Source organism: Camelus bactrianus, chromosome 6 (genome assembly GCF_048773025.1).
Source record: "Camelus bactrianus isolate YW-2024 breed Bactrian camel chromosome 6, ASM4877302v1, whole genome shotgun sequence".
NCBI classification, from domain to species: Eukaryota; Metazoa; Chordata; class Mammalia; order Artiodactyla; family Camelidae; genus Camelus; species Camelus bactrianus.
This window is the reverse complement of record NC_133544.1, coordinates 66621058-66648455: the sequence shown is the minus strand read 5'-3', so window position 1 is coordinate 66648455 and position 27398 is coordinate 66621058. Positions and strand designations below refer to the sequence as shown.

General features: G+C 42.4%; 1 protein-coding gene across 10 annotated transcripts in view; it reads left to right on the top strand.

Moving 5' to 3' along the window:
• RYR3 (ryanodine receptor 3) overlaps positions 1–27398 on the top strand; it is a 500053-nt gene that overhangs the window by 142779 nt on the left and 329876 nt on the right. For all 10 annotated transcript variants that reach the window (XM_045524185.2, XM_074365868.1, XM_045524186.2 and 7 more), the window contains exon 2: positions 7188–7307. In XM_045524185.2, the coding sequence (XP_045380141.1) occupies positions 7188–7307 (120 nt within the window). The remainder of the gene's footprint in view (positions 1–7187; positions 7308–27398) is intronic.

The window sequence follows — 27398 nt, the reverse complement described above, 5'->3', positions numbered from 1 at the left end:
TTGCTGCTGGTGTGGAAGTGGGGTGAGAGAAAAAAGGAACCCGTATGATTTCAAGATTTTATTTTATTTTGTTCTTTTGCCTGGGCATCTAAAGAATGGAGTTGCCGTGTCCTGGGATAGAGAAGACCACAGGAGGACCACACAGGGTAGTGGATTAAGAACTGGATTTTCTTAATATTATTAGTTGTTTTCAAAACACATGATTCTTTCCTTAAATTCACAAATACGTGTGCTTTTTCTACTCAGTATCAGGTCCTACACCAGGCACTGGGGAGTCACAGGGCGATGAGAGGCTCCTGCCCTCAAGGAGCTTAGACTCTAAGGAAGGGAACAGTCAAAGTGATTGCTGTTTAGAACATACAGTGGACCGCCAGTGCCACTAGTCCTTCTGAAGTAATCTGGATGGTCTCATCATCCCAACAGCCCACTTATTTGTCACTTCAGAGATGCTTTAGGGTAAAGCCTTAGAATGAGCCCTGTCGCGCACGTCTGTGTAGATTTAGCCGGTAGCTCTAATTGTATCAGTTCCCGCAGATCGTGCCTGATGTTCAAGGTGAGTGGCTCGGCCACACAGTCCTTTTTGAAGGGTAAATGGTTGTGGATTTCCCTCTGCAGTAATATCTGCGCTTAAATGTGGACCACGAATCTGCTGGCCTGCACTCTGCCCCATGTGCTCCTGCTCACAAGCTTCTTGGTGCCAGTGATGTGGAGATCTAACTATAGGGCTGTCATCAGCTGCCTAATGATCTACCTTAAATAGGGCCGTCAGCCGTTTTGTTTTGTTCCAAAGCGTTCTTTGCAAATGACCTAGCGAGGGGGAGGAGAGGGAGGGCCAAGGTGCCCCTGGCCATCAACTCAGAGATGGGAAAGGTGGACATTCTAGCCCTTGGGCTGGGACCTAGGGTGTCAGGAAGAAGCGGTAAGGATAGAATAGGCAAGCTTCCTTCATCGTCAAGTTCAAAGTTCTTTAGCTAGAGGAATACAGAGAGAACGGCACTCCGTTCTAGGCGACCTGTGATGATACGAAATTTAAGCAAAGAGAGCCAAGGGCTGAATATCCTTGTTCAGGGACAATCACTCAACACCACCCCAGGCTGAACCTATGACAGGAATAGCCTGCGCTTGTGAGCCACGTAGCTTGGGGGACATGCTGACATGTGATACACCTTGGATTTTAATCATTTTCCTCCTTCTGCTACAAGTTTTGGGATGACGTTCACTCCTTCTACTGTTGGTCGTTGGGCACAGAGAAATTTTGTTTTATTTGATTATCAGCTCTGGCATTGTGCTCTGTGATGTGGTTACTTTTTCAAGTCATATGGCCATGTGAGGGTTGGGATATATCTATTTTTATCAATACCATCACCTCAGAGCCTTGGAGTCAGGAAGACATGATTTCAAACCTATTGCTAAGGTCAGTGTCTTGGAGTAGAGAGCCAGGTTAGCACTGTGGTAAAGGGGACAGGCTCCTGATTTACATAATCCTAGGTTCAAAGTCAGAATCTGTTGCTTACATGTTGTGTGATGCTAGACAAGTTAATTAACCTCTCTGTGCCTCAACCTCTACAAATAGAGAGAATATTAGTACCTACCTTACGGGGTGGTTGTAAGGATTAAACTGAGATGTTGTAACCTGGAGACACATAATATTATGACTGTTCATTAAATATTCACTCATTAAAATTGCCTAATTCCTCAGAGCTTTGGTTTCTTCATTCTTAAAATGGTTGTGGTGTTGTGAATGTTAAATAATCTAGGGGGAAATCTCATCAGAATGGTATAGAATGAATAGTTATTATTATTATTAATAATTATTATTATAATAATTAACAGAAACTAAAAACTTTTGAAATGGACTCCAAAGCCTCATTATTGCTTATGCTCCATTACTTTTTTTTATGTCAGCATCTGTTCCATTTTTGTGAGATTACTCATTTCTGACTCATCAGTGAAACAGTGACCCTTTCTACAACTGTTATCTGAGTGAGAGGAGAAAAATCTCTTCTTTTAATCCGATTTCACATCCCAATCAGCCAGTATATGTTTACCAAGCACATTATGTCCCCAGCTCAGAGGAGGAAGCAGTTTTCTGCTCTAACAGAGTTTATAAGTAACTGGGGTTACAAGGTCAGAACACACCCATTTAATGAATTGTAACTGGGTGTATAGTGTGCATAAGGCCCCATGCTTGTGAGTATCCTGACAGGTATAAACACAAGCCAGATGGGAATCCTGCCTTCAAGGGGCACAAAGTCAGCTGGGAGGAGTTGGGGGAGAGAGCGTGGTACAGAGCCCAGACTGGATACCAGGCTCCACCTCTTACCACCATGAGACCTTAGGCAAGTGCTCTGCGCAGGGGCTCCTCGTTTGTCAAATGGAGATATCAGTAGTGCCTAGTCCCAGTGTTGATGCCAACCTCGTATGGGTCATTGTGCATCAAGCACAGTGCCTATTACACAGAGACCGGTGTTAGCCATTTCCAAATATACAATATAGAAGATAAGGCATGCGTGTAAATAACCATAATACAACAGTATGGTGATGTTGCTATGGAAGTTCGGAGAGAGGAGAGATTACTTGAGCTTCATAAAGAACGTGGTATTTGAGCTAAGCTCAGGAGGCTAGGGAATGTTTGCACATGGAAAAATAGAGCAAATTGAGGCAGCTTTAGAATTAAAGACAGCAGGAGTAATGGCATGGAGGTAGAGAAGGCCAAGGAACCTTGTAGGGAAGAAGTTGAAAAAATAGATTGAAAAGTGAAGGTCCTCACGTGCTAGTTCAGGAAATCTGTATTTGCTTTGTGGCTAGTGTAGAGAGAACCATTGTGGATTTTCAGCAGGAAAGTGATAAGGTCAAAGTTATGCCTATGATAACAGACCAGAGGAAGAATGCTCTCTGTGTTGCTATAGTCTTGTCCTAGTCTCTAAAGCCCCCGTCTCTCCTTCCTCTGGCCCATTTGCTGTAGGACAGGAGTGAGGGGAGACTCCCAGATAGAAAAGAGATAATAATGTTCGAGCCTGGGCTGCAGAGATGTGTCATTAACAAACACAGGAAACATAAAAAGATGAGCAGACTGAAAAGAAAGTCTTTTGACGCATGGGGACAAACTGGTTCGAGGCACTGGTAAGTTCAGGGATGAAGTTGGGAAAAGCTGGGAGTTCATAACCTTAGAATGCCACTGGTTTGAAGGTACAGATGGCATCATGACTCCTGAGAATGAAACTGTGAAACCTGAAGAATGGATGAGACGGTTAAGGGAAAATGACAAGACCTATCCTTAGGTGATGTCTGGCAGGAGAATGAGAACATGGGAAGGATCCATCGGAAAGGTAGGAGAACTAGGGGAACCCAGAGCTGAATAAAGAATGGAAGGATTTCAAGAAGGAGCATTTTATGGACCCTGAGCAAGACTTACTTGGAGACAGTAGGCAGTAGGAGTGAAGGAGAGCTAAGACTAGCGATGGAGGGGAGAACTCAACAGGGGGGTGGGGACGCTGGAAAAGCCAGGAAGACCTTTTGACTTATTGGGTAGGAAGCAACTAGTGTGATCTTACAGAGATTGTTTCCTGGGGACTTGGAAGATTCACACCCCTCACTCTTAAGGACAGAGGCTGGGTCAGAAAGGTCTTGCCGTGACTGAATAGTGTGCCCCCGGCCTCACATGTCTCCTCTTTAGTTTGCCTCTCTTTCTCTCAATCATGGAAGGTATTATCATTTGATATTGACTGAGTTGAGTCTGCTGTAAGTCCTACAAAAAAGGGAAAATTTTATGGTGTTGTTCCAGTGAAATAAAATTCAAACAAGCTAAAAATGTATTATCCCCAAACTGTGTAAATTTATAAGAGAACAAAACTTCAGAGTTATGTTGTTTTCTGTATCAAAAACAATCAATCCTGCTTGCTAGGGTGGAGGAAATAATGGAGATGGCAGTGCCCTCTCAGAACTGGACATCTTGATGAGGGAGAGTAAGAATAGTGAACAAGGCTGAGAAAGCAAGAAAGAAGATTGAGTCTATAGAGTAAGATAGTCTAGTTTTGGATTTTAGAACTGGAATCACTCTAGGTTATGAAAAGGAATGTTCATTACAGTGTGTTACTAAGACTGGAAGTAGGGTGTTCATTTTGAATAGATTGTCAAGGTGTTCATTTTGAATAGACTGTCTGCACAAACCTTGAAGTTACTCGGTTTGATGGCTAAAGCAGAGTGGAGGGAGGCAGTGGGCTGGCCTTTCAGCCGTCGGCTCCATCATTACAGTATTAACAGGTCTTGTCTTACAAAACTTAGCATACTCCATGGTATCCTAGAAGAATTCTTTGTCCTTGGGGAATAATCAATAAATGTGTGTTGAATTCACACAAAAATTTTTACCAAATTTCCTGATTGTCATTAGGAGACAGGTAAGTGGTGGGGGAAGTAACGAAACTGTTGAGAGACTGCCAAAGAGGATATGGAGACTGGTTATCACATGCCTCAAAATAGGAGTTTTTGCACCTGAGCAGAAGAGTGGTGGTCTGAGTTGGCACTGGTGGGTGTGAGGAGAGCACGAGCTTCTGAGGAGAGGAGATATCAAATGTGGAGGAATTTGCAACCTCCAGCTAAAGGGGCTTCCTTGGAAATAGCATTCTCTAGAAATTCCTGGGTTCAATGTAAAGCAAAGAGAGAAAGGAAGAGAGGTTAACAAGAGGGGAGAAAGTTTTTATCAGCACAGGGATAGTAAACTAGGTGGAGCTGGTAACTGAACTGGGGTGGGAGAAGTTTGTGCTTTGTGTTTTACTAGGGAGTGAGAGAATTAATAAGATGGGTTGAATTAACTTATCTCATGATTCTAAACCTCATGATTCCAAATGGTGCAAAGATCTCAGGGTCAAGCATTCCAAGGCTCCAGATGTCTGTTGAAGCTTTGTGGAGATAATAGCTGCTGTCTGGAGCAGAGGCAGGTGCAGGCTGCCACTCCAGGTGGTGTCTGCAGGCAGGTCAGCACTGAGCATATGGTTCCAAACAGCATATGGGAAAAAGGGAAAGTGTTTGGGGAAGGGTAGGTTGAGCCCAGAGTTGCAAACCCATCTGTGTCACCCACAGTGTCAGCTTGCACAGCACTCATACATGGGTGCTCCTCGGGAAGTGGGTTCTGAGCCAGGGCAGTTCATGTATCGCGTTAGTTGATTGGCAGCCTATGTTGTGAGCATGTCGATTATAGCATCTGTCAATTTCAGAAGACAAACAGACCCCAAGGCAGCTGGTGCAAGGCCAAGCCCAAGCCAGTTTAGCACTTTGGGGTGGAAAGAACGTAGGAAATGAGATCACAGAAAGAGACTCTCTAAGATGACTTCATCATCGTCGTCATCATCATCACCATCATCAACATTATTATTATATCATCAGTTTACAATGTCGTGTCAATTTCTGGTGCACAGTGTAATAGTTCAGTCATACATACTGACTTTCACCAGTTTGTGAAGTCTGGTCCATATATCCACTCCTGTGATTTTCATCAGCAAATGGTGCAGTGGTGGGAGATGCTTATGTTTTTTTTCTATAGGAGGTCCTCTCTACATTTTGGACAGGAAAATTATGTGCATCGAGGACTGCCTCTTGCAGTACAGACCATTTAATCCCCACGGCCCCTGTGTCATGGCGCCCTTCGGTCGTTTTGATGACTAAGTACTCCTCCACAGCCTTTGCCTGTTAGGAGGATGGTATCAGCCCCCGGTTGCTGTGGGATCTGGGGAGACTCCACCTGGGGAAACACTTCATTCTTTTCAAAGGTTCCACTGAGCCCACGTTTTGAAAGCAGTGATATTCTGGAATTTTCTTCTGTCTCAATTCAAAGGCTTCCTAGAAGCAGAGGCTCTTGAATTTATTACTGTTTCAATTCAGTGATGAGCAGTGACATTTCAGTGCTAGTGAAAGTGTGGAGCTTTTTTTTTATTCTCTCCATCTTCGCTTCATACGTCTGTGATGTGTGGCTTCCTGAATTTCCCCGTGGCCCCCACCAGTCTCTAGGCACTGGGAGGCCTCTTTGTGGGGACAGTTCTACTGAATCTCTTCATGTTCCCACCCAGTAGAGGATTCTGTTTTTCCAGGTGACCAGGTGTGTTGTAGATACAGTTGAAGAAACCATTTCTATTTAATACCTTTCCAGTACTCCAGGACAGACACTAACCCTGGAGACATGGGGGAGAGACAGGGGACAGGAGAGCCGTTGCTAAGGAGGAATCTCCAGCCAGCTCTCCTCTGGTTACTCCTTTACCTGAACCACACCCGGAGATCTGATGTTTGAAACCCAAAGTCAAGTGGTATTGGAGAGAGAGCAGGTAGACTGTTTGGAGGAGCGAGGATGGACGATGTGGTAAGGAAAAGGTTTTCCTCTCAGCCTCAGGCAGGATTGTTTAAGGGCTGTGCATATCAGTGTGAATGAAGGCCCATCTCATTTCTGGACCATCAGCAAGAGGAATGCCATTCAGACAAGGTCTCTGCCATTTGAGGAGGGCTGCGTTTGACACTGATGCATAGGAGGAGGGTCCCCTCCTTGGGAATTCAGAGTGGCTCCTCTACTGACTTCCAAGTCCTCCTTCTGATCTGGATCCTCAAGGCTTCTTTGTATCTTGCTTTCCCAAATCTAAAGCTCTTCTCCTGCTTCCCTCCACAGCAGCCTTTGTCACCTCTAGTGACATGTGACCTCTGCGTCCCGTATACCCCTTCCCAGACAAAACAGGTTTCTTGCCACCTTCTCAGCGTGACACAAAATGGACTTTCCCTCCACAAATCCCACTTCCCTCTGATCTCTGCTGTTGTCCTTGTTTGCCTCAGTCACACCTTATTTTATTTTTTATTTGGAGAAATTGCTTAGGTTTACTTTCATGTTCAGTCAAGTGTCGAAATCATCTGTTCACCCGGATTGTGCGTGTTTTGTACATCTTGGGAGGGAGGCCGACGCTGTATAATGAAGTACTGCTTCTGTTCCACGTGCTTGCTCCTTGTGACCCCACCCCAGGACTGAGTGGAGTTCTGACTCAGGGCAGCAGCTCGGTTATGCCATGTGAATAACACACTCTCCTTTACCTCATATTCAAAAGCATGCACCCCTCAACATACCTGATAAACGTACAGCAAAGCAACCTGGGGGCTTGGCTCTGCACGGGGCAGTAGGCCCTCGCTGCTCACCTTTGTCTCTGTTCCCTTGGCAGGAGGATGAAGTGGTCCTCCAGTGCATCGCGAACGTTCACAAGGAGCAGAGGAAGTTCTGCCTGGCAGCCGAGGGACTAGGGAATCGCCTGTGCTTCTTGGAACCCACATCAGAAGCCAAGGTGAGACTGATGACCTGCCGCGCACCTTCCCTGTTGGCCCCCCCAAGCAGTCAGCTAGGAGACGGGACTGCCGGGAGATGGTGATGAGGGTGAGAAGGAGGAAATTTGCAAGGACAGATTTAGTTTTCAAATAGGAAGCAAATCGGGTTTAAAATGTAACTCTCCCCAGCCTGGGAAACCGTTCAGTAGGACCCCAGAGGAATGTGAAGAGTTAGAGGGGCCTGTCTCTCAGTGTTCAGCAGGCCACCAGGGACGCCCGGAGGTCACTGTTAGTCTTCATGGAGGTGGTTCTTCTATTACTCCCAGCACACCTTTCTCGTTGTTAGTTCCTAGAAATCTGAGTGTGTGTCCTTTACTCTCAGCTGTCATTTTATTGCTGCAGGGACTCGTGGGTCCTTGAACCTGTATTTCACAGCAGACTCACCACTTTCAGTTGTGGCTGTGCTGAGGTTATAACAGCTGCTTGCTGTGACTCAGGGCCAGAAAGAAACATTTGCTCTGGTCCTGCCCGCTTGGTGGCATGGGACACCATATCTCCTCGGCCAAACTTGGCTTCCTCCATTTTCAGATGCTTTCTGGTTTTCATGAGTTGTATGTCAGGTGGGCCTGTGTGCCCAGCATTCAGTCCTGGGAAGACCTTTATATCAGTCAGGATTTTCCAGAGAAACAGAACCAATAATATTGCTCCCTTTTTCTAGATAGATGGGTGGATGGATGGATGGATGGATGGATGAAAGGATTTAATTTAAGGAATTGGCTCATGCAGTTATGGGGACTGGCAAGCCTGAGAAATCAGTAGGTCAGATCGGCTGGAACCTCAGGCAGGAGTTAATGCTGTCTTAAGGCAGATTTTTTTTTCCTCCAGGAAACCTCCGTTTTTAATTCTTAAGGCCTTCAACTGATTGGGGGTCGCCAACCCACATTATCAAGTTACCCACGTTACCAAGGGTAATTTAAAGTCAGGTGATTGTAGATGTTAATCTCATCTACAAAGTACCTTCACACCAACACCTATATTGGTGTTGGATTCAATAACTCAGTACTACAGTCTAGCCAAGTTGACACACAATTAACCTTCACCCCTCCAAGCTCAGTTTTTCTTTACAGAACCTTTTTTATTTGAAATCAGAAAGTGGTTACATTTTCCAGGCAGCCCACCAGATTGGCATGTCATTTCTCCACATGAACGTGTACAGCACGGCCACATATGCCGAGTTGGGCCAAATCCCGGGACACAGATGTGTACGGTGATGGCCACATCTCCCGGGAGCCTGTCTCCTCTCCATCATCCGTCCTCCCTCCCATGTAGGTCGCTGGTCCCTGAGTACAGATGTCTATCAGAGGCACGTATGGCCAGTACCAGAAGGACAGAGTCACATTAAAATAAATGGCAGAGCAAAGAGACAGGGAAGATTTTTATCTTTTTAAAGGTCTGAGGCTTGATTTCCCTGAGGTCTTTTCTCATTGACTTTTGTTCTTAGCTAGGTATTTTTCTTTTCATTCCCAGCAGTCTGGGATAATAGGAAAATCATTAGATTAGAAGTCAAGAAGTTAATTCTCGGCCATTAGCGAGTCACATGACCATGAGCAAGTCACTCAGTCTTGTTTTCAGTTTTCTCATCTGCCAGATAAGATGCAGCCTGCTGCAGTGGGAGGAGTGCTGGCCTGAATTAGGAACCAGTGGTACCATTTTCTCATCATCCATTGAGTGGGGCATAGGGCAGTGGTTTAGGGCACAGCTCTGGAGTCAGACTGGTAGACTTTGAATCCTATCTCTACCACTCACCAGCTAAGCCAGGGCCTTGAGCAAGGTGCCTCACCTTTATGAACTTAGTTTCCTCATCTGCTTAGTGGGAATCTAATAGTAGCTACCTAACAAGGTTGTTACTAGGATTAAATGAGTTAATACATGTGAACTGCCTAGCTCACTGTAAACTCTCTTTACCCATTGGCTATTGTGATTTCATCTTACCTAGACCACATTGCCTAAAACAAATTAACGAGAACTGTCTTTGATAACCTAAGGGTGCTTTGTATCCCTCAGGTATAAAAATAATAACCTGCACCACTCATCAGTGCACTAGGGATGAGAAAAATCCTTCCTGACTCCCACTTGACTAAGTGATTATTCTTGTTTTAATTTTTTATTTTAAATGTAAAACCAGCTAAGACTGAAGACTTTTAAAAAGAAATAGGACGTATCATGCATAATTGTGTCCCCTTATCACAACTATTTTCATTTTTGTCTTTCACTCTGGCCTTTGTCCACCTGTACCTGCATGTTTTCAAAAATCATACTCACCGTGGGTAGTCAGACAGTCTGTTTTTTTTTCTTGACTATTTCAGCCAGTTCCATATTGCTATGTAGTCTTTTGTGGTTATTTTAAAAAGTTCATATTTGTGGTCCTGTTGGTTTACTTTTGTCTCCTGGCATGCCATCCAGGAGAAGGGTTAATGGTGTGAGGAGCATACACGGTATTAAACTGCTTTCCTGAAAGGATATACCCGTTGTTGGAACTGACACACCCACTACCATTGCGTGAGTGTGTCTTTTATATATGGTACAAGGAAAGCGTACCGTGAGGGCTTCTCACAGGAGAACGGGGTTAAGTGCACGGAAAGGATAAAGTGGATAGTCAGAATTTCCTGCCACCACTCCTGGGAGCAGCCTGTTAGGTGAACCCATTCTGTGGCTTCAGGTTTTCCTACAGTCAGCTCCAGCTGTGCACCCATCTCTTCTGGCCTGTCTTCTCCTTTTTCACTAGAGATGTCTCCTTATTCTCTTCCATGAAATTTCACAACCAGCTGTGCCATTCTCAGATTCCTGGGAACTAACATAAGCCATGCGATGAAGTGAGAGGGTGTATTCCCAAGCCTGGCGCCGGGCATGAGGCACAGACATCAAACGTCACTCTTATCAGCTGGCTACAGAGCCACCCGGTGACCTTGGATGTTCTAGTCAAGGGTATTTCAGCTAGTTGAGGCTCAGAGAGAGAAAACTGAGATGAACTCTAGAGAAAAGAAAGACCTGAGAGAAAGGGAAGAGAGGAGATAAGGTGCTCAAAAGATACTCTTGGTGTAAGAGCACTGAGAAAAAGAGGTCACATTGGAGCATGGAGTGAGAGGGGAGAAAAGTGAGATGCAGAAGTTAGAGAAGAGCAGCACTCGCTGGAGACGTGGAGACGGCCGAGCCCTGTGGAGAGCCCCTGAGACTTTGCCACCTGTTTGCAGTGGCCCACCTTTCTGGGAAGGCTCCTGAGACTGCAGATATTGATAGACGGAAGTACCATTATTCAGCTTTCATTTCACATGAGCACAGCTTGAGGAATTAAATGGTATTTTGTGTTATAGGAAAGACTCAGAGTTACAACCAGAGACCGGGAAACATTGAGGAGAAATGTTGCTGCTTTATTTTATCGATAGTAGCTGATGTTTATTTACTGTCATTTTTAAGTGGAAAAGTTATTCCTAAAAAAGAGTTTACTACTTTTTTCTCTGGTCCTTAGTATTCTATCTCATCTATGTTGTACCTGCAGTGTCCACCAGGGGGTCTTGTTTGGTTCAGCTTAACATCCTGGATTCATAAAAAGCTCATACGCCACTTGGTGCCTGTCTGCTCAGTAGGACAGGAAGCACGGCCTGCCTTCTGGGAAGTGCCAGGCTCTCCTGTGGGAATCCTTGTAGCACTCCAGGGTCTGGCTTCTGAATCCCCACCCCAGATAACAGCTTATGTTCAAAGAGACAAGATCCACATCAGGCAGGCATGAGAATCACCATGGCTTAAAAGCCTCACGTATCTTGTAACAACTTTATATGCATAGCTTTTGAGTTGTCCACAAATGCCCACTCCAGTTGTAAAAGTGTTGAGTTGCAAAGAAAGGGCTTCCTATGAGGCATTGGTGGTCTTCCCAGTCCAGATGCAAGCTACCAATCAGGGGTTATTTTCACCATAAGCAATGTTCCCTAGTAACATAATTAACATAGCCGTTTTATCAGGTTGTCTCAAGAACAAAACTGGCCGGTTAAGTGAAGGTCAAATTCTCATGCAGAAAGTGAAAAGAATTTCATAAGCCTTATCCCAGAGGAATCTTCACTGAGGACAACTATTAAACTACCCTAGCCTTGTCAGATGTTTCTGGAACCCTGACACCCTTCCAAACTCTGAGTTCCACTTTCCTTAATTGTATATCATCAAAAAGAAAAAAAAAAGAGAGATAGAACTTTTTGTTTAAAATCAGTTCCAACAGACCAAGGTTTGTTTGTTTCACAGATTTTAATGATGATGAAATCACTGAAGTGAGACTACTCACCCTAGTGCCCTATAAAAGCCAGTGTCGTGTCTAAAGTCTTCGGGCTCTAGTGTCCCAGAAGGAAGTCCCACCTCTTTGTTGGGGAACACTGTGTCTTGCTGATGGTGGTTTATTCAAAGAAAAATCCAGTTTCAAATCCAGTTTTGAAACTGAACACTTTCAGGGGAAATTTTATTTTTATTGTTTTCACCTCCTCTTGAGGACATGGAAAGTAGTCTGCGATGGTTTTTGAAAAGTTGTGTAGGTTCTCAAGGCCCAGAATTAAATGTCTGCAATTGTGCAACTGTAATTATGTACATGACATAAAGTAAGATAGGTTCTTGGCTTTAAAAACTTTTTTTTTCCTATTGCTTTTATTATTTTCAGCTCAGAAAGAAATTTTCTGTTCACTCCAAAACAAACAGAAACCCCTACACCTGTGCAAATTTACAGAGACAGAGGCTCAGCCTGAGGTTGTGTACTCTTTTTTGAACTTCTGGTTGCTATTTTAGTGTGTAGTATTCTCTGTGGACTTGAGAGCTTATGGATGGCCAAACAATTATAAAGCTTACTTCAAAAAATTCCCTTGTCTTGTAATATAAAGAGAATAAAAAGTTGAAATTTTGATCTTTTTGGTTTTTTATCAAGCATCACGTGGTGTATGCCATGTCCTGCGGTGGGTGCTTACATACTCGTGTGTTTAATCTTCACAACCCAAGGGAGCAAATACTGTTCTCATTTACCAAGAAGAAAGGTATGAGAATTTAGACAAAGTTAAGTGACTTCCTGAACTTGAATCATTGTCTGGTTTCTATAAAACTTAGCAATAAAGAGTAGCAAGGATCTAACTTATGCAATGAGAAAGAAACTAGTTCTTCAAGTGGTTAGATTGTGAGAATACCTGGGCAGGTCTCCATACCACACCTCCCCACACACACAACCTTCCCGCATCTGTCCTCTGAATGCCTGACATTCCAAAGTTAGAAATATGTATTTTGCTTAAATCAAACAGAAACTATTAAAATGCAAATGCTCTCAGAGAGCACATGAAGCAGTATTAAAATTTTTATAGCTAATATTTTACAATATAAAAAAGATTATTTTTTTTTCTGGAAAGTAAGTTTATAAAGGAGGGTAGGTTACTAAGTGGCCTTGTGTGGAGATACAAAGCACAGAAACACTGTAAATTGGGGAGGGGGTCAAAACACCTACGTCACTGAATTATGGTGGTTTATTTGTCTTTTCGCCTGCCCTCCACCGTTTTGTGGTCACTGAAGTCAAAGACTATACAGGCAGACCTTGGAAATATCGCCAGTTGGGTTCTAGATCACTGCAATAAAGGGAGTCACACTAGTTCTGCGGTTTCCCGGTGCATGTAAAAGTTATGTTTACCATGTATTGCATAGTCTGTTACGTGTGCAATAGCAGTATGTAATAAATGTACATACCTTAATTAAAAACACTTTATTGCTAACAAATGCTAATCATCTAAGCGTTCAGCAAGTTGTAGTAACATCAAATATCACTGATCACAGACCACCATAACAAACACAATAATGACAAAAAATTTGAAATATTGTGAGAATTACCAAAATGTGACACAGAGACACAAAGTGCGCAAATGCTTTTGGAAAAATGGTGTCAATCAAATTGCTCACTGCAGGATTGCCACAAACCTTTAATTTGAAAAAAACAAAAAACCAAAACCTAACAACCCACCATCTCTCCAAAGCACAATAAAACCAGATATGCCTGTAGAGTACAGCGGTTAAGAAACATGGCCGTGGAGCTGGAATTTCTGGCCTGGTAACTCTGGCTTCACTGCCTAATAGCTTTCTGACCATGGTTCAAATGACTTCCTTCTCTTTGCCTCTTTCTTCATCTTTAAGACTGTTTCCATCTCATAGGATTATTATGAAGATTCAGTTACAGGGGTTTATAATTGTAAAGTGCTTACCATGGGGCCTGACACATCCAAAATGTTATTTAAGCAATAAATAGCCTTTATTGTTCCCAGCAGAGGGCAGACACACATTAGGGCCTCAGAAATCGTTGCTTTTATTCAGTTAAGTTACCCATGTACTGAAATTAATTATTTTAAAGGCCTGGATTTAAGGATCAGCAGGACATTTGTGACCTTAAAAGTGACATACAAAGAAGAGTCAGAGTACATCAGATGAAAAGGGTGAAGCAATGGGTGAATAGTTTTTAAAAATCAAGTGAATTAGTGGGATGTAGATTTTATTGACTTCTAATTAATTTTAATATGGTCAGAGAACATACTCTGTATAATGTTAATCCTTTGCCATTTATTGGGACTTATATTTTGGCCCAGCATGTGATATATCTTGGTGAATGTTCTACGTGTATTTTAAAAAAACTGCATCCTATAGTTGTTGAATATAGTGTTTTGTGAATGTCAAGATAGATACCCTTACTAAATTATAGCTACTTGTTCTATCAATTACTGAGAGGGAGGTGTTAAAAACTGATGGAGGAGTTGCCTCTTTCTTTAGTTCTGTCAGTTTTGTTTCATGTATTGTAAAGCTCTATTAGGTTCATACATGTTTAGAATTTTTTCATTATCTGATGAATTGGTCCTTTTCTCATTCTTGACTGTTCATATTTATCCTTGGTCTTAACAATATACATTGACAGATACTAATTTAGCCATAAGCTTTCTTACGCTTACTGTTTGTGTGGTATGTCTTTTTCCATCTTTTTGTTTTCAATTTGTATCTTTAAAGTATGTCCTTCATAAACAGCATATAGTGAGGAATTGCTTCCCCCTTCTCTAATCTCTCCTGTTTTATTGGAGTGTTCATTCTGTTTACGTTTATTGTAATAATTGATACTGCTGAGTTTTAGTAACTACTATCTTGCTATTTGTTTTTTGTATGTGTGCCCCTTTGGGTTTTATTCCTATCTGTCCTTTTCTGCCTTCCTTAGAGTAATACAAATGTTTTTAAGTATTCCATTTTATCTCCTCTCTTGGCTTTTTAGCTCTACCTCTGCATAATATTTTTTTAGTAATTCCTTTAGGGATTACAATATGAATCCTTAACTTACCATGCTCTCCCTTGAGTTACTATTATACCACTGTCCTTATCCTTTGTGTTTTGTTGTCATGTGTTTTGTTCCTACAAGTTATATAATGTACAATACTTTATGATTTTTGTTTTGAAGAGTTAATTGTCTTTTAAAGAAATTAGGAAAAGAAAAAAGCTTTTTTAAAAAATAATATCCACATGTTTACCATTTTCAGTGCTCCTCCTATTTTCCTTTAGATGCAGATTTCCATCTGGTAGCATTTTCCTTCAGCCTGAAAAATATCGTTTAGCATTTTTTATAATACTGGTCTGCTGAAGGAAGACTCCTCCACCTTTTGTTTCACAGAGAATGTCTTTATTTTGTCCTTATTTTTTTTGAAAGATATTTTCTCTGATTATAAAATCCTGGCTTGACTTTTGGTTTTTTCTTTCAGTGCTTTAAAAATGGTGTTTTATTGTCTTTCGGCCTTCTTCTTCTTTTTTTTTTTTTTTTTTTTAATGAAAAATGAGCTAACTTCTTATCGTTCCTCTATATGTGATAAGTCTTTTTCTTTGGAAGGCTTTAAAAATGTTTTCTTTATCTTTGATTTTCAGCAGTTTGAATGATGTATTTTGAGGGTAGCTTCCTTTGTATTTATCCTGCCTGGATGTTGTTAAGCTTTATGGATCTCTTGATTGGGTTTTTAAATAAACGTTTGGAAATTTGGGGGCCATTCTTGCTTAAAATATTTAATTCTGCTGCATTTATTTTCTCCTTCTGGAACTCCAATTACTTATATTTTAAATTGTTTTACATTGTTCCACAGGTCACGAAAACTGTTCATTTTTAAACTGTTTTTCTCTGTGCTTCAGTTTGAATAATTCCTATTGACTTATTTCTGTGTCTTCTGACTCTTTCATGTAAATGTGCCATTAACTCCCTCCAATGAATTTATTTCAGATGTTGTATTTTTAAATTATAAAATTTTCAGTAGTTTATTTCTAAGGTTTTATGTATTCTCAAAATTTCATTCTTATCTCCCACTATTCCCATTTTTTTTCCTGATAGATTCATTAGCATATTTGTAATAATCATTTTAAATCTTTGACTACTAATACCAGTATCTAGATTACCTATGGATCCATTCCTAGTGACTGATTTTTCCTCTGATTATGAGTCATATTTTCCTGTTTCTTTGAATGTCTAGTCATTTTTGAAATTACAGACTGAAGCTTGTAGGTGGTGTTTTGTGGTTATTCTGGTTTCTATTTTCTGCCCCTGGAAAGTATTGTGTTTCAGTCCAGCAGGCAGTTAAATTACTGGTGGAGCAGCTTGATCTTCTGGAGGGTTGGTCTGTTTTAGTTTTGCCTTTAATTCTAGGATATAGTCTTGGCCTTGGGATGTAGCCCTTCTGAGTTTTAATGAAAGTTCTAAAGAGTTTCCTAACCGTCTCTCTATAACAAGGCTTGAACAACAAATTCTGACACTCCAAAACTGGGTAGCTCCTCAAATCTTCATTCCTTTGCAGCATTCCAGCTGTTCCTTTCCATTGGATATTTGGAGTGCTGCCCTGAACAGCTGATGAGGGGGCCAGAAATTTGAGAGGAACTTGTGTGCTGATTGGGGGGGGGGGTTAATATGATGGTTCCCTCCTTTTCCAGCATTCTCCTCTTCAATTTCCTGACATTTGACAACCCCAAACTCAGGCCTCTGACTCCACAGCAGCCTTTTTTTTCTTGAAGTCTATCCCACATGAGCCCCCTGAACAGGGCAGTGCCCTTAGGGGAAAATTTAATTAATTGTAGATATCACCTATTTGGCTTCCCTTCTTTCAAGAGTCATATTCCCTCTGGCTTTATATTGCTCTCCAGTACCTTCAAACAGTTATCATTTTAATGTTTTTCCATAATTTCTAATTGTTAGGAGGGTTATTCTGCTATAGCTGCTCCACCATTGCCTGAACCAGAGCCTCATCAGTGAGCCCGCACTGCTCTCTGAAGCAGCCGAGAGTTAAAAGGAAGAAGTGAATGAAAATGGTGTTGAAGCAGAATCTGGATTATAAAGAAGGAGCTTCCATGATGAGCAAGACAAAGGAGGCTCTCAAGAAGGAGAGATTTTGGGCATAAAAATGAGAGAGAGTAGGGTGGGGGAACTAACATACGGCACTATTAGTAACGGGATTAAGTTCAGTGCAGCTTTGGCGTATGCCAAGGAAAAGCGGTGAGGGCACAGATTTTTGAAGTAGCAAGGGTGGGCTCTGACACAAACGGGCTGATTGACAGAGGAAAGCAGCTTTTACCAATACCTGGGTTGTCTGTGGTTTTGCATGTTAAAATGGATGTGAATGCACAGGGATTAGATTGAATCTAGGCGTGGTTAATGGAATGCGTGGGATGGCGAAGGGGTCCGAGTGGGAGGAGTCACCGTGTGACTCTAGAGTTACAGGCTTGAGCTGCCTACGGATGGCATATTATTTAGTGAAAAAGTATATTGGAGGACTGTGTTAGGGCAGAGGGTGGCGACGATGCTTATGAACTGAATTTTGGGTGTATTGAATTCCAAAGGCCGAAAAACATCCAAGAAGAAATTCTGATAGGCATCTGGGTGTATATGGATCAGGATTTCAGAAGAGAGGTTGGAATGGAGATAATATTTAGGAGAAATTGGCTTAAGGATAGTAAATCAAGCTTTGAGAATGAGTGGGGAAAATATGGATTAAGAAGGGAAGAGAAGAGCAATTGGAAGATGTAAATATTTAAAAATGAGTAGAGGAAGAGACAGACAGCACAGAGAATAAGGAGAAACCTGAGAGATCAGAGGGAAAATGGGCATTTGCAGTGTCATAGAAGCCACAGAAACCAAGCAAAGAGTGTCAAGGAGAAGCAGTTAGTGTAGATACCACGTGAGGGCAAAGTGATGTGAGGTTGGAATGTGTCCATTAGATGTAGTGACACGGAGGCCAGTGGCGATGTTGGTGAGAGCTCTCTCAATGGGGTGACGAGGGCAGAGCCAGTCCAGTGGAGGTGGAGCGCGAGAGGGAAATAAGAAAATAAAGACAACCAGTGCAGATATCTCTGAAAGAAAGAGTGATAGCTGGAGAGGGTCTGAGAATGGAAAGGTTTTTGTAATAGGGAAGACTTAAGCATGTTCCCATGCTGCTTGGAAAAAGAGGAGGAGCTACAGGAAAGGGTAGGGATGGCTTGGTGTGCAGATTACTGATAGAACGGAAAGGACCAGTACTAAGAACACAGATGAGGAATTGGCTTTCAAGTGAAGGACGAGCTCCTATTCCGTTGAGTAGGAGGAAGGCAAGGATGGGAATAGACCTGTAGGTTGTGTGCAGGAAGTTCTGGAGACTGAGCCGCCTCGAGAAGACCAGTAGGATTGCTAAGCAGTGTGCGGGCCCAGCAGGGAGGGCCATCAATGGCTGGTAACGGTGAACTTTCAGTGCTGCTGATTTTCTGAATAATGCTCTCTTCTGCAGCTGCCCTCGGCAGGCCCAGCGTGGTCAGGAAGAAAGTGGATGGTTAAACTCTCCCAGGGGCAAAGTGTTTCCAGGTGATGTGATAAATGACAAAGGGGCAAGAGTTTAGGAGATTGAACCATGAAATCTTGGACTTCAGGTTGAATGAGGAGAGAACTAAAGATAGGAGGGGCCTGGGAGTGAAAAGAAGAAGGGATGTAAATCGTGGTGAGAGTGGTTGGGTGAGCAAGTCGGCTCTGGAAAGTGACTGCGTGGTTAGACAGGGGGATGTGTCAGCCAGAGGTTTCAGAGCAGAGCAGTTTGGCTGCGAGCAGGCCCCAGGTGTCTGACCATGAAAGGTGGTGGCTGAACTGCAGTGTAGAAGATCATTGACTGAGAGGAAGCAAAATAACTGAAAAGCCACAATACGTGATCGATTATTCATATAGCCCATTAGTTTCCTGGAGCTACTATAACATTAGCACAAGCAAAGTGGCTTCAAACAACAGAAGTTCATTCTCTCCCAGTTCTGGAGGCCAGAAGTCTGAAATCAAGGTGTTAACAGAGCCATGCGCCCTCTGTGGGAGGGTCCTTCCTTGCCTAGTCTAGTTTCCAGCAGCCCCAGGTGTTCCTTGATTTGTGGCAGCGTAACCCCAATCTCTGCCTCCATCTCCACATGGACCTTTTCTCTCTGCGTCTCTGTCTTTAGATGGTGTTTTCCCCTTCTTATAAGGGCATCAATCATATAAGATTAGGCCCCACCCTAATGACCTCATCTTAACTTGATTAGGGCTGTGAAGACCCTACTTCCAAATCAGATCATAGGAACAGTTGTGGGGGAAGGGTGGAACTTCAACATATTTTGGGGGAGCACACAGTTCAACACATAACAACGTGGACATTTTAATCACGAGGACCAGGAGTGAGAAGGGGTTGGAGGTTTCAGTGAAGATAGGAACGTCATGGAAATACACACACAGCAAAAAGCAAGGGAGCAGAGGGTGAGGTTGACAGGTGTGGGAAGCTTAAAGGAGAAGGAGTTAACTCCTCAAAGAGCAGTGATCCAGAAATAGTCTCAGGCAGGGGAAGGACACAGACCCCACCGCCTAACTCCTCCAGGTTATCTGAAGTATGAGAGAACTGTTAACTGAGTCCAAGCTGGTACTGCTCCCCGCACAACAGGCCAATAAATCAAGGGACCAAGTGTTGGGGCTAGGAATAATGACTTTATTCGGAAAGGCAGCAGACCAAGAAGATGGTAGATTAGTGCGCCAAAGAACCATCTTGCCTGAGTTAAAATTCAGACTTCTTTTGTACTAAAAGCGGAGGGAGTAAAGTCAAACATTTCCTGGTTCTCATCAGCCTCCAGAGTGGATGTGTTAATGTCTTCCTTCCTGCAGTCATTCCCAGGTGGGGCTGGTCAGAATGTTTCCTGTGAGCTAAACAAAGGTATTTTAGCTTAGTGTTCATGACCTGGGAGGCAGAGTTCCCAGAGATGGACTGTTATGTATGATTTAAGCTCATAGGCAACATCCTTTTAGTGATTAACTTGTGGCAGAAGTAATAAAATACAAACGAAACATCCATTATGGAGTCAGATTTGTCCTTCCCTGTTGCAGAATGAGCATCTATAATCGGGAAAGCCTCAAGGGAAAATTGTTCAAATTGGTCCAGAGACTGATTGTTTTGTGTAGACAGGACAAAAGGCTCATTTCCTATTGGTCCATATATGAATTCATCAGGTCAGAGGGGTTGAACACAGTCCCAGTGATGCTCAGATACTGAAAATCATGGCTCTGCGTTCCAGTCCTTTCCATTCAGCAGCCAAAAATATTTTCTCTCCAGAAGTTTTCTTCCCATTTCTCCATCCACATGGAACCTCATGCTCTGCTGTTTCTAACGGTTAAGAGATGAGAAAGGAAACCATTCTCTAAAGGAATAGCATAAAAGTCGAGAGCGACACATGTCAAGTGTATTAATGCATTTGTCTTTGCCAGATACGAGGACCTAGTTAAAAAGAGGAAACAGTTCTAACCCTGAGATCTCTGCCCATCTCTATTGTCCTCCTTCCTCTTTGAGTTATTAATGCTGTCTTGATAGCTTGTCTGCTTGAGGCAACACCCGTCCCCTCTTTTTATTTAAAGACAGTCTGCACCTTAGTGGTGGGAATCTTCACAAAGAATATATTCAGTGTGTGAAGTGGCACGATAGCTCTGCTGCTCGTTGGCCATTCACTTGTTCACGGCAGGCGCGTGGCCCCAGGTGAATTATGAGCAGGTGTTATTCACGCCCGGGCTCCTCTGCAGCGCTTAGTACTTTGCTCTTTAGAACTAGTAGCTGCTATTGTGGGCTCGATTAGCAGTATTTTTTCTCCCTCCGCCAACTCCTGAACTACTAATTAGATGACAAAGACTTGCCTTTTTTTTTTACCCTGTGATTAGGAGAACATCTCTTTTCCAGTTGTTGCTTTTACATGGAATTAAAATGATGCATTGCATTTGTGTTAGAATTTGAGTCTTTAGATCCCAAGTCATGTTACACCCATCATTTTATTCCTCAAATCTGGGGGTAAAATGTGTGTCGTGATTATGACCTTTTATGTGATCTTTTGAAGTTATGTGCATATTCATAATTCCCAGATAAAATTATTGTCTACAAACAACACTGGATAGTGATTCAAGAGGTCTGATTTTGCGCTCCTTCCAGCATGCTGAAAAATGTGACACAAAATAACCCTTCAGGTTATTTTGTTTCTCCTGGCCACCACATGAGGAGAGTTTTGTAAAGGAAATATTTAGAATTTTTTCAAAAGTTAAGATTACCAGACATTTAATTGAGTTGTCAGCCTTATTTCTCCATTTCAGTAGTTCATGCGATAGTTGCATTGTTTTTTAACCAGCGACCTGAACAAACTATATGAACTGAGACATTTTATGAATCATTTGCAAACAGTATCATGTTCTTAATTTCCTGATGTGTAGCAAATAGGTGGTTTTAAATAATTCAGAACACTATGGAGAATTAATTTGTTTTTCTTCATCCAAATTATTTCAGGGAATGATTATAAATGGTTCTTAACACAGTCATTCCAAGATTTAGCTGCTTTTTCTGATAGGAGATTTTCAAATCCTTTTTCTTCCTTTCCACTTCAAGTCCACTGAGCTTTATGCAAAGCCTTTAGATGAGAACCGTTGGTACAAGAAAGCTGTTTGTAAGCCTCTGTCGGACAGCTGGTTTTGAGCTGTTGAGTGGTTGACAAAATTTAAAAACCTTTGACCCTAATGATCCATTTCTTATCAGAGCATTTTCATCAAGGATTTTTGCCTCAAGCCCCACTTTAGCACTTAGTATACATCCCAACATATTTCCACTGCAAAATAGAACAGATTATCATCTGTTCAAGGTGGTTCGTGTGCATTACTGCCTCAGAGCACAGAGTGGAATTATTGATCGCCACCTCCCCTCTTCCATCCCAGTAGCAGTCACTGGAGACTCGAAATTTGAATTACTACCCTGATACATTGTTGTATCTAGGTTTAAACAATTCTACTTCTTTTACCTAAAGATGAGGAGAGGTTTTAGAATCTAATGCCAGCTCTGAGACTGAGTGAACACACGACGGCTAAGTGTTATCATTCAGCAAAATCTCTTAGTCAGCAGCTAAAGAGAATTACTTTTTTTGTGTGAAAAATAGAGCCAAGGAATATGAGAACTTTTTGATGTTCATGAGGAAGTTTCCACAACCTCCTCTGATCACCTTTCAAGTTGCAAAATGAGCACTGTGGTTTTGTTCACTACCTAATTTCCCTGGTAAATTATGTCATGAATGCTTTATCTTTAAAGTTGATGATCCAAGCCACTGTCTGCAGGGTCTGGCACTGAGCTCACCTGGAAAGGCCTTGTTTCTCAAACTTGAGTGAGCACATCCTTTAAACCCCATCCTTGTCTTGGATGGGGCCAGAATTTTTTTTTTTAACTCCTGCCTGTTTCTTACGCAAGTGGTCCAGAGACCACACTTGGCAGAAATTGTGGCAGGTCTGAATTTGCAGTCATCAGCCTTACACCTCTGTTTCCTTGTTTGACTAAGTAATGACAAAGCAGCTAGACGTCATCACAAAATGAGACAAAGCTCCGATCTTCATTAGTATCACATTCGAACTTACACACAGCCTGCTATCAAAAGTTTTCAATTATTGTAGTAATGAATGAACTTGGTTCTTTCCCAAAATGTCCAAGTTTAGTGGGAAGCCATACATGGCCTCATCTTCATCTTGCTCACTGAGAACATAAGGACAAATGCCATGGAGAGTGACTGGCTAATTTGAGGCGTTGATCTTCATAAGGTCTGACAGGCTTATCTTGGGTTGCCATGAGCAAGGACCTCCTGTTTGGAGATGTGATGTCGCTCCATCAGCTTCTACCAGTGTGTTCATTCTCTTATGGTGCTGAGTTGACCCAACCCTGGTGTATTGGAGGTGCCTCCTGGTTGTGGTTTTTCCGTTCCCCTTCCTTTCTGGATAACCTGCCCTTCAACATCTATCATCGGCCTCATTGTTGATGGGAAATCTCAGTAGCCTGGATTAGTGACCTGGCACAGCTGAGGAAGGGAATTCAAGTTCAGGCTCTGTCATGTGAACTGGGATGGTTGGGCACAGGCAGTATTTGACATAGTGATTCCTGGCCACCTTCACTAGATGCTGAGTGATGGGTTGGCTTCAAGTAGGAAGAGGCTGAATTTCTTAATGGTTTCCTTGTATTTATCAAAGCTGGCTCACAACCTGAGTGAAGGATCAGTGACTCCAGACTGGAGAGGTGGGATTCCTGCAGATATCCACAGTTCAATGAGCCTTTTGACATTTGTTCATCCTTCATACTTGGAACACTTCCTGGTAAGGGTGGCACTAGTGAAGTGGACGTAGTCCCCTCCACTGAAGCAATGCTTATTATTAAGTGAACAGTCTTAACTCATGCAGCTACTTCCTGCCTGGCAGTGCTAAATCCCTCTCCAGTGTACATGCTTTAAAATATCTCTGGTGAGTACCACATGCCCCCTTGCACATGGGGGCGTGTGTTACTAACCCTTGCACATGCAAACACCTAGTGACAGTAGCTTAGCCCAGACACTATGAGGCAGTTGAAGAGGGTGGGATACAGAAGGAGTTTTTCCATATTGGAGAAAAGTATTTATGACTGTTATTTACCTCCACAAAGACTTGTAAAAACTGCAACTTGTATCAACATCTGTCTGAATACTCCTGCCAAAAAAAATTGTTTTTAACCCAGGACGTAGTTTATAGTGGTATGTTTATTTTTACCGAAACAAAAATTCCTTGGAGGGAACAGGAAATAAAAACTGCATTTCCACATTGGAATTTGGGTTCAGTTTGAGAGTGGGAAGGAGGCATTGGGGGAAAAATTCAAACCATTTGGAAGCCAAGATGTTGTCCTTGCTCTTTGGTGCCCTGAGCTTCGTGTCCACTTCAGATCCTGAGTCCAGGAGCCTTATGGAGCTAATACTGCAGTCAAGCAGGACCCAGTACACCGGAGGTTCTCTCCGATCATAACAGTGCTGATGATTGCACTAAGGGGACGGCACCACCTTTGGGTACCCGGTGTTTCTGTTCCATCAGCCTTTAGTTATGCATGGTGTTTTCTTCGCCCTTGTGGGTGCCTCATAAGGCTTTCCTCAGTCGTCTTCTTCCTGTTATGCAGTGAGAGGCCAAGAGACACATAATTCTCGCCTCCTGCAGCTGCTGGATTCCACTGCATGGTAATGGAGAAAAGCCTCACCATGGCTTCTAAATTCTCTAACAACCTCATCATTTCTCAGAAGGGAAGAGAGAGTAGGTGAAAGAGCCCAGGAATACGGGGGCGGCGCACTATTGGCCAGTAAGTATGCCTCCCACGGAGACTAAAGGAAACCGAACTCAAGACTAAAACATCAGCGTTAGGCTGAGACTAGGTTTTCCTGCCAGCCCACCCTCTCAGCGTTTACCTCATCTTTCAGTACCTCTGCCCATCGCACCCCACTAACTCCACCATCCTGTACCCTGTGCTCCTCGTCTTGTTTGATGCCGATGCCCTAATTTATTCATGGCACATGGGACACACTTGCCGGTGTCATCTCCTTCCTAACAAGCTGCCTTTCCTCCTTCCTGATTTCTGCTAGTTTCCTAATATACAAGCTCTTTAGAAAAGCAACTTCAGTTTCTCATGGTCAGTCCATTGAAAACTAGGAATTTAGGGTCCCATTCTTCATCCATAGAGCTTTTATGTTATGCATGCTACTCGTTAAGCTAGAGTTTTATTTATGGCCACGTTTTGTAGGACCATATGAAGAGTCACTGTTTCCGCCATCTCTGTCTATAAACAGCAGGTATTATTTGCTGCTCCTCTGCACAGCTTGTTTTTTCCAGGTGCAAGTGTTCCGCATTTCCACCTTTTGGCACCTTTGTTATTTAACATGCTGACCATGCCAGGGAGGGAAGAAAAACTTGGCTCAATCAGGAACCGAATCAACCATCCAGCCTGTCAGTTATGCATTCTCCCAGCAGGCAGTTTTACAGGCCAGCTGCCCAGCATTTTGTCTCTGATTCTTTGGCTGCCCCTTCTTCCTTATTTTAAAGAACACACGCTTCACTGCACTGATTTTTGCCAGGCTCTTGTGACTTTCTTTCTAACTGTGCCAGAAACACTTGATGCTCGGCAGAATATAGGCGTCCAGGGCACCTCAGTGTTACTTCGGGTTGGGGCCATAGCAGGCAAGATCATAAAAACAACAATTATATGGATCTCAAATTATTAGGTTATTCACTTGAAAGAAATTGTTTTATTTTGATGAACTGAACTCTTTAACAAAAGATTTAGGGTAAGAATCAGTTACTCTCCGGAGACCTAAATTTACTTGTTTGGTCCAGTTGCTCTGCCGTGTCTTTCACATTGGGGTGAGACACGTCCTGCTTCAGAATCAGCTGGAATGTTCTTTTCAAGTACCACCTGCAGAAGGGTCCCAGGAATCTTTTTAGCAGTCTTTCCCAGGAGTTCTTGGGCCCACCATGTTTCTGCATTAATGCTTCCAGAACAAGCTCATTTGTGTTAGCTCTTGTGAGAAATCTCTGAGCCTCATCAAGAGGTAACTGATGTTGCAAGTATTACTCTGACTTGAATTAATGAGCATTCTCCCTATGAGAGGCTAGATGGTAATGGATCTGTCAATCAGTGTCAAACAGCCAATATCTGGGCATTTGAGGGATAGGGCAAAGAAGCAGTAATTGTAGGTGTTTTTAGTTCTTTATCACCTTGAGTTGCTGTTTCTTGGCAAGGCTTCAGTTGAAGGATATTTGTCCTGCAATTTGAATTTCCTGCTTCTAGGCGGCAGTGGCACCTCTCTTACCCAGGAAAAGTTTCAGCAAGTGTCCTTCTCAAGTAAATATTTAACTCCCTAGTAGACACTTTTTACTTTATTTTGTTAAATATCAACACCTTTCTATAACTTGATAAACTTCTTCCTTTTCCTTATGTGCAATCAGCTTATTCCATCTCTTCCCTTCTGAATACTCCCTCTGTCTTGGAGAAAACCTCAGGCCAGGATGGCACCAGATGCTGCAGTCGCTCTGCTCATGGCCATGAGTGCTGCTGCTTAGTAAGTCTCCTTGCTCTGCGCTGGTGACTGTCCACAGCTGTCAGTGCCCCCAGGGCCACTCACTGTTCCCTAGAATGAAGAACCACCTAGAAACCGGTGATACTAAGAGCACTTCCTTTCCCATGGTTGATTCTCAGGCATCAGAAGGCACCTTCTTCACTTCATTCCTTTGAAAGAGAATGACATCTTTCTCCTCTCCTCCCAAAAAGAATGTTTTCCAGCTATAAGTTTAAATTTTGTGCACCTTACTGTTTACATACAGTGGCTTTTGTTAGCAACGTTCAGGCAAAAATTGGAGCTCAAATGTTTTGAAATGTTCTATATATTTTTTCATAAAGACTCTCTATCCTTTACCATAGCAAAATATATTTTTAAACAGTTTAAGTAAGATTTTATACATTTTAACCTTGTTTCACGATAACTTTTAACACAAGTAGGCAGACTCTTTTCCCTCAAAATGTTTAAAATGTACACATGTTTAAAATCTGCATATGTATGTCCTTGGTGGAAACTTACCCCATCATGCCCAGAGTTGAACTGCATTTTGGAAGAGAGAGCTTGTAACAGGATAAGTCGGTCTCAGATTTCAGAACTGTGTAAAGATGGAAATGATCTTTCCTGCCAGGAATATCAATTTTATAAAACTCCTGACCTCTGACAGCCCCACTAACGGCAGTCTGTAGTCTCTGCATCCCCAATGGCCATTCCAGAACTCTTTCTGAGACTGTCAAGAACCTAATACGAAGTCCTTAACTTATTAAAGTAGAAAGGAGTTTGAAGGAGGTAGTCTAGCAGTATTAGGGTTCTGCAGCACTGGTGTAGGGATGGGAACCTACTCTTCAGGGATATGGACACAGTGTCAGAGTTGAGTCTGGAATTCTGGATTTAAATGCTATTCTCAGCATGTGATTGTGAGGAAGTGTTTGAGCCTTTCTGAGTTTCAGATTTCTCATTTATAAAGTGGCAATCTATAATTTCTTTGCTAAAAGTGTTGAGGTAAGAGTTAAATGAAATAATATTTATAAAGAATTTAGTACTGTACCTGCTACCTAATATATAGAAGTAGATACATTTTAATGCATATATAAATTCTATTGTTTCTCCACTTGCCATATGAGTTATACGTAATACCTTTGTATCTCAGTTGACCCACCTCTAAAAATAGCTGTAAAGCAATCAGCTATTTTTGTAGAAATCCAGAGACTGGGCAACAGCTTCAGATGTAAACATTCACAATATAACTTTCTTCATTATAATCTATCAGAAACTCAGCAAAGGTGACAAAGGTAGGTTTAAAAGACATTTAACTGCATAAATACTTAAATAAAACCTTGTTGGGACAAGATGGAGGTGTTAGTTTGGTTAATCACTGGCTCTGCCTTTGAAGTATAAACACAATACAAATAATTATGTATTATCAGTAATAGAGAGGCAGTCCACAAATGAGCTAATGTCTTCTGCAGGTGGATGAGATCATGTCTTGAAGTGCTTAAAGCCCCTGAAATACAAGCTACACGTAACATGTCTGGCCATCCCGATGCTCTCCCCTGGGAAGTTGGCCTTATTCAATGCCACGCTCTACCCAATGGGACCTGAGTGTCCTGGCACGTTTTCTGGAGGAGAGAATAGTTTTCATTCATGAAACAAAAATTTGACCTCTTGGCTAT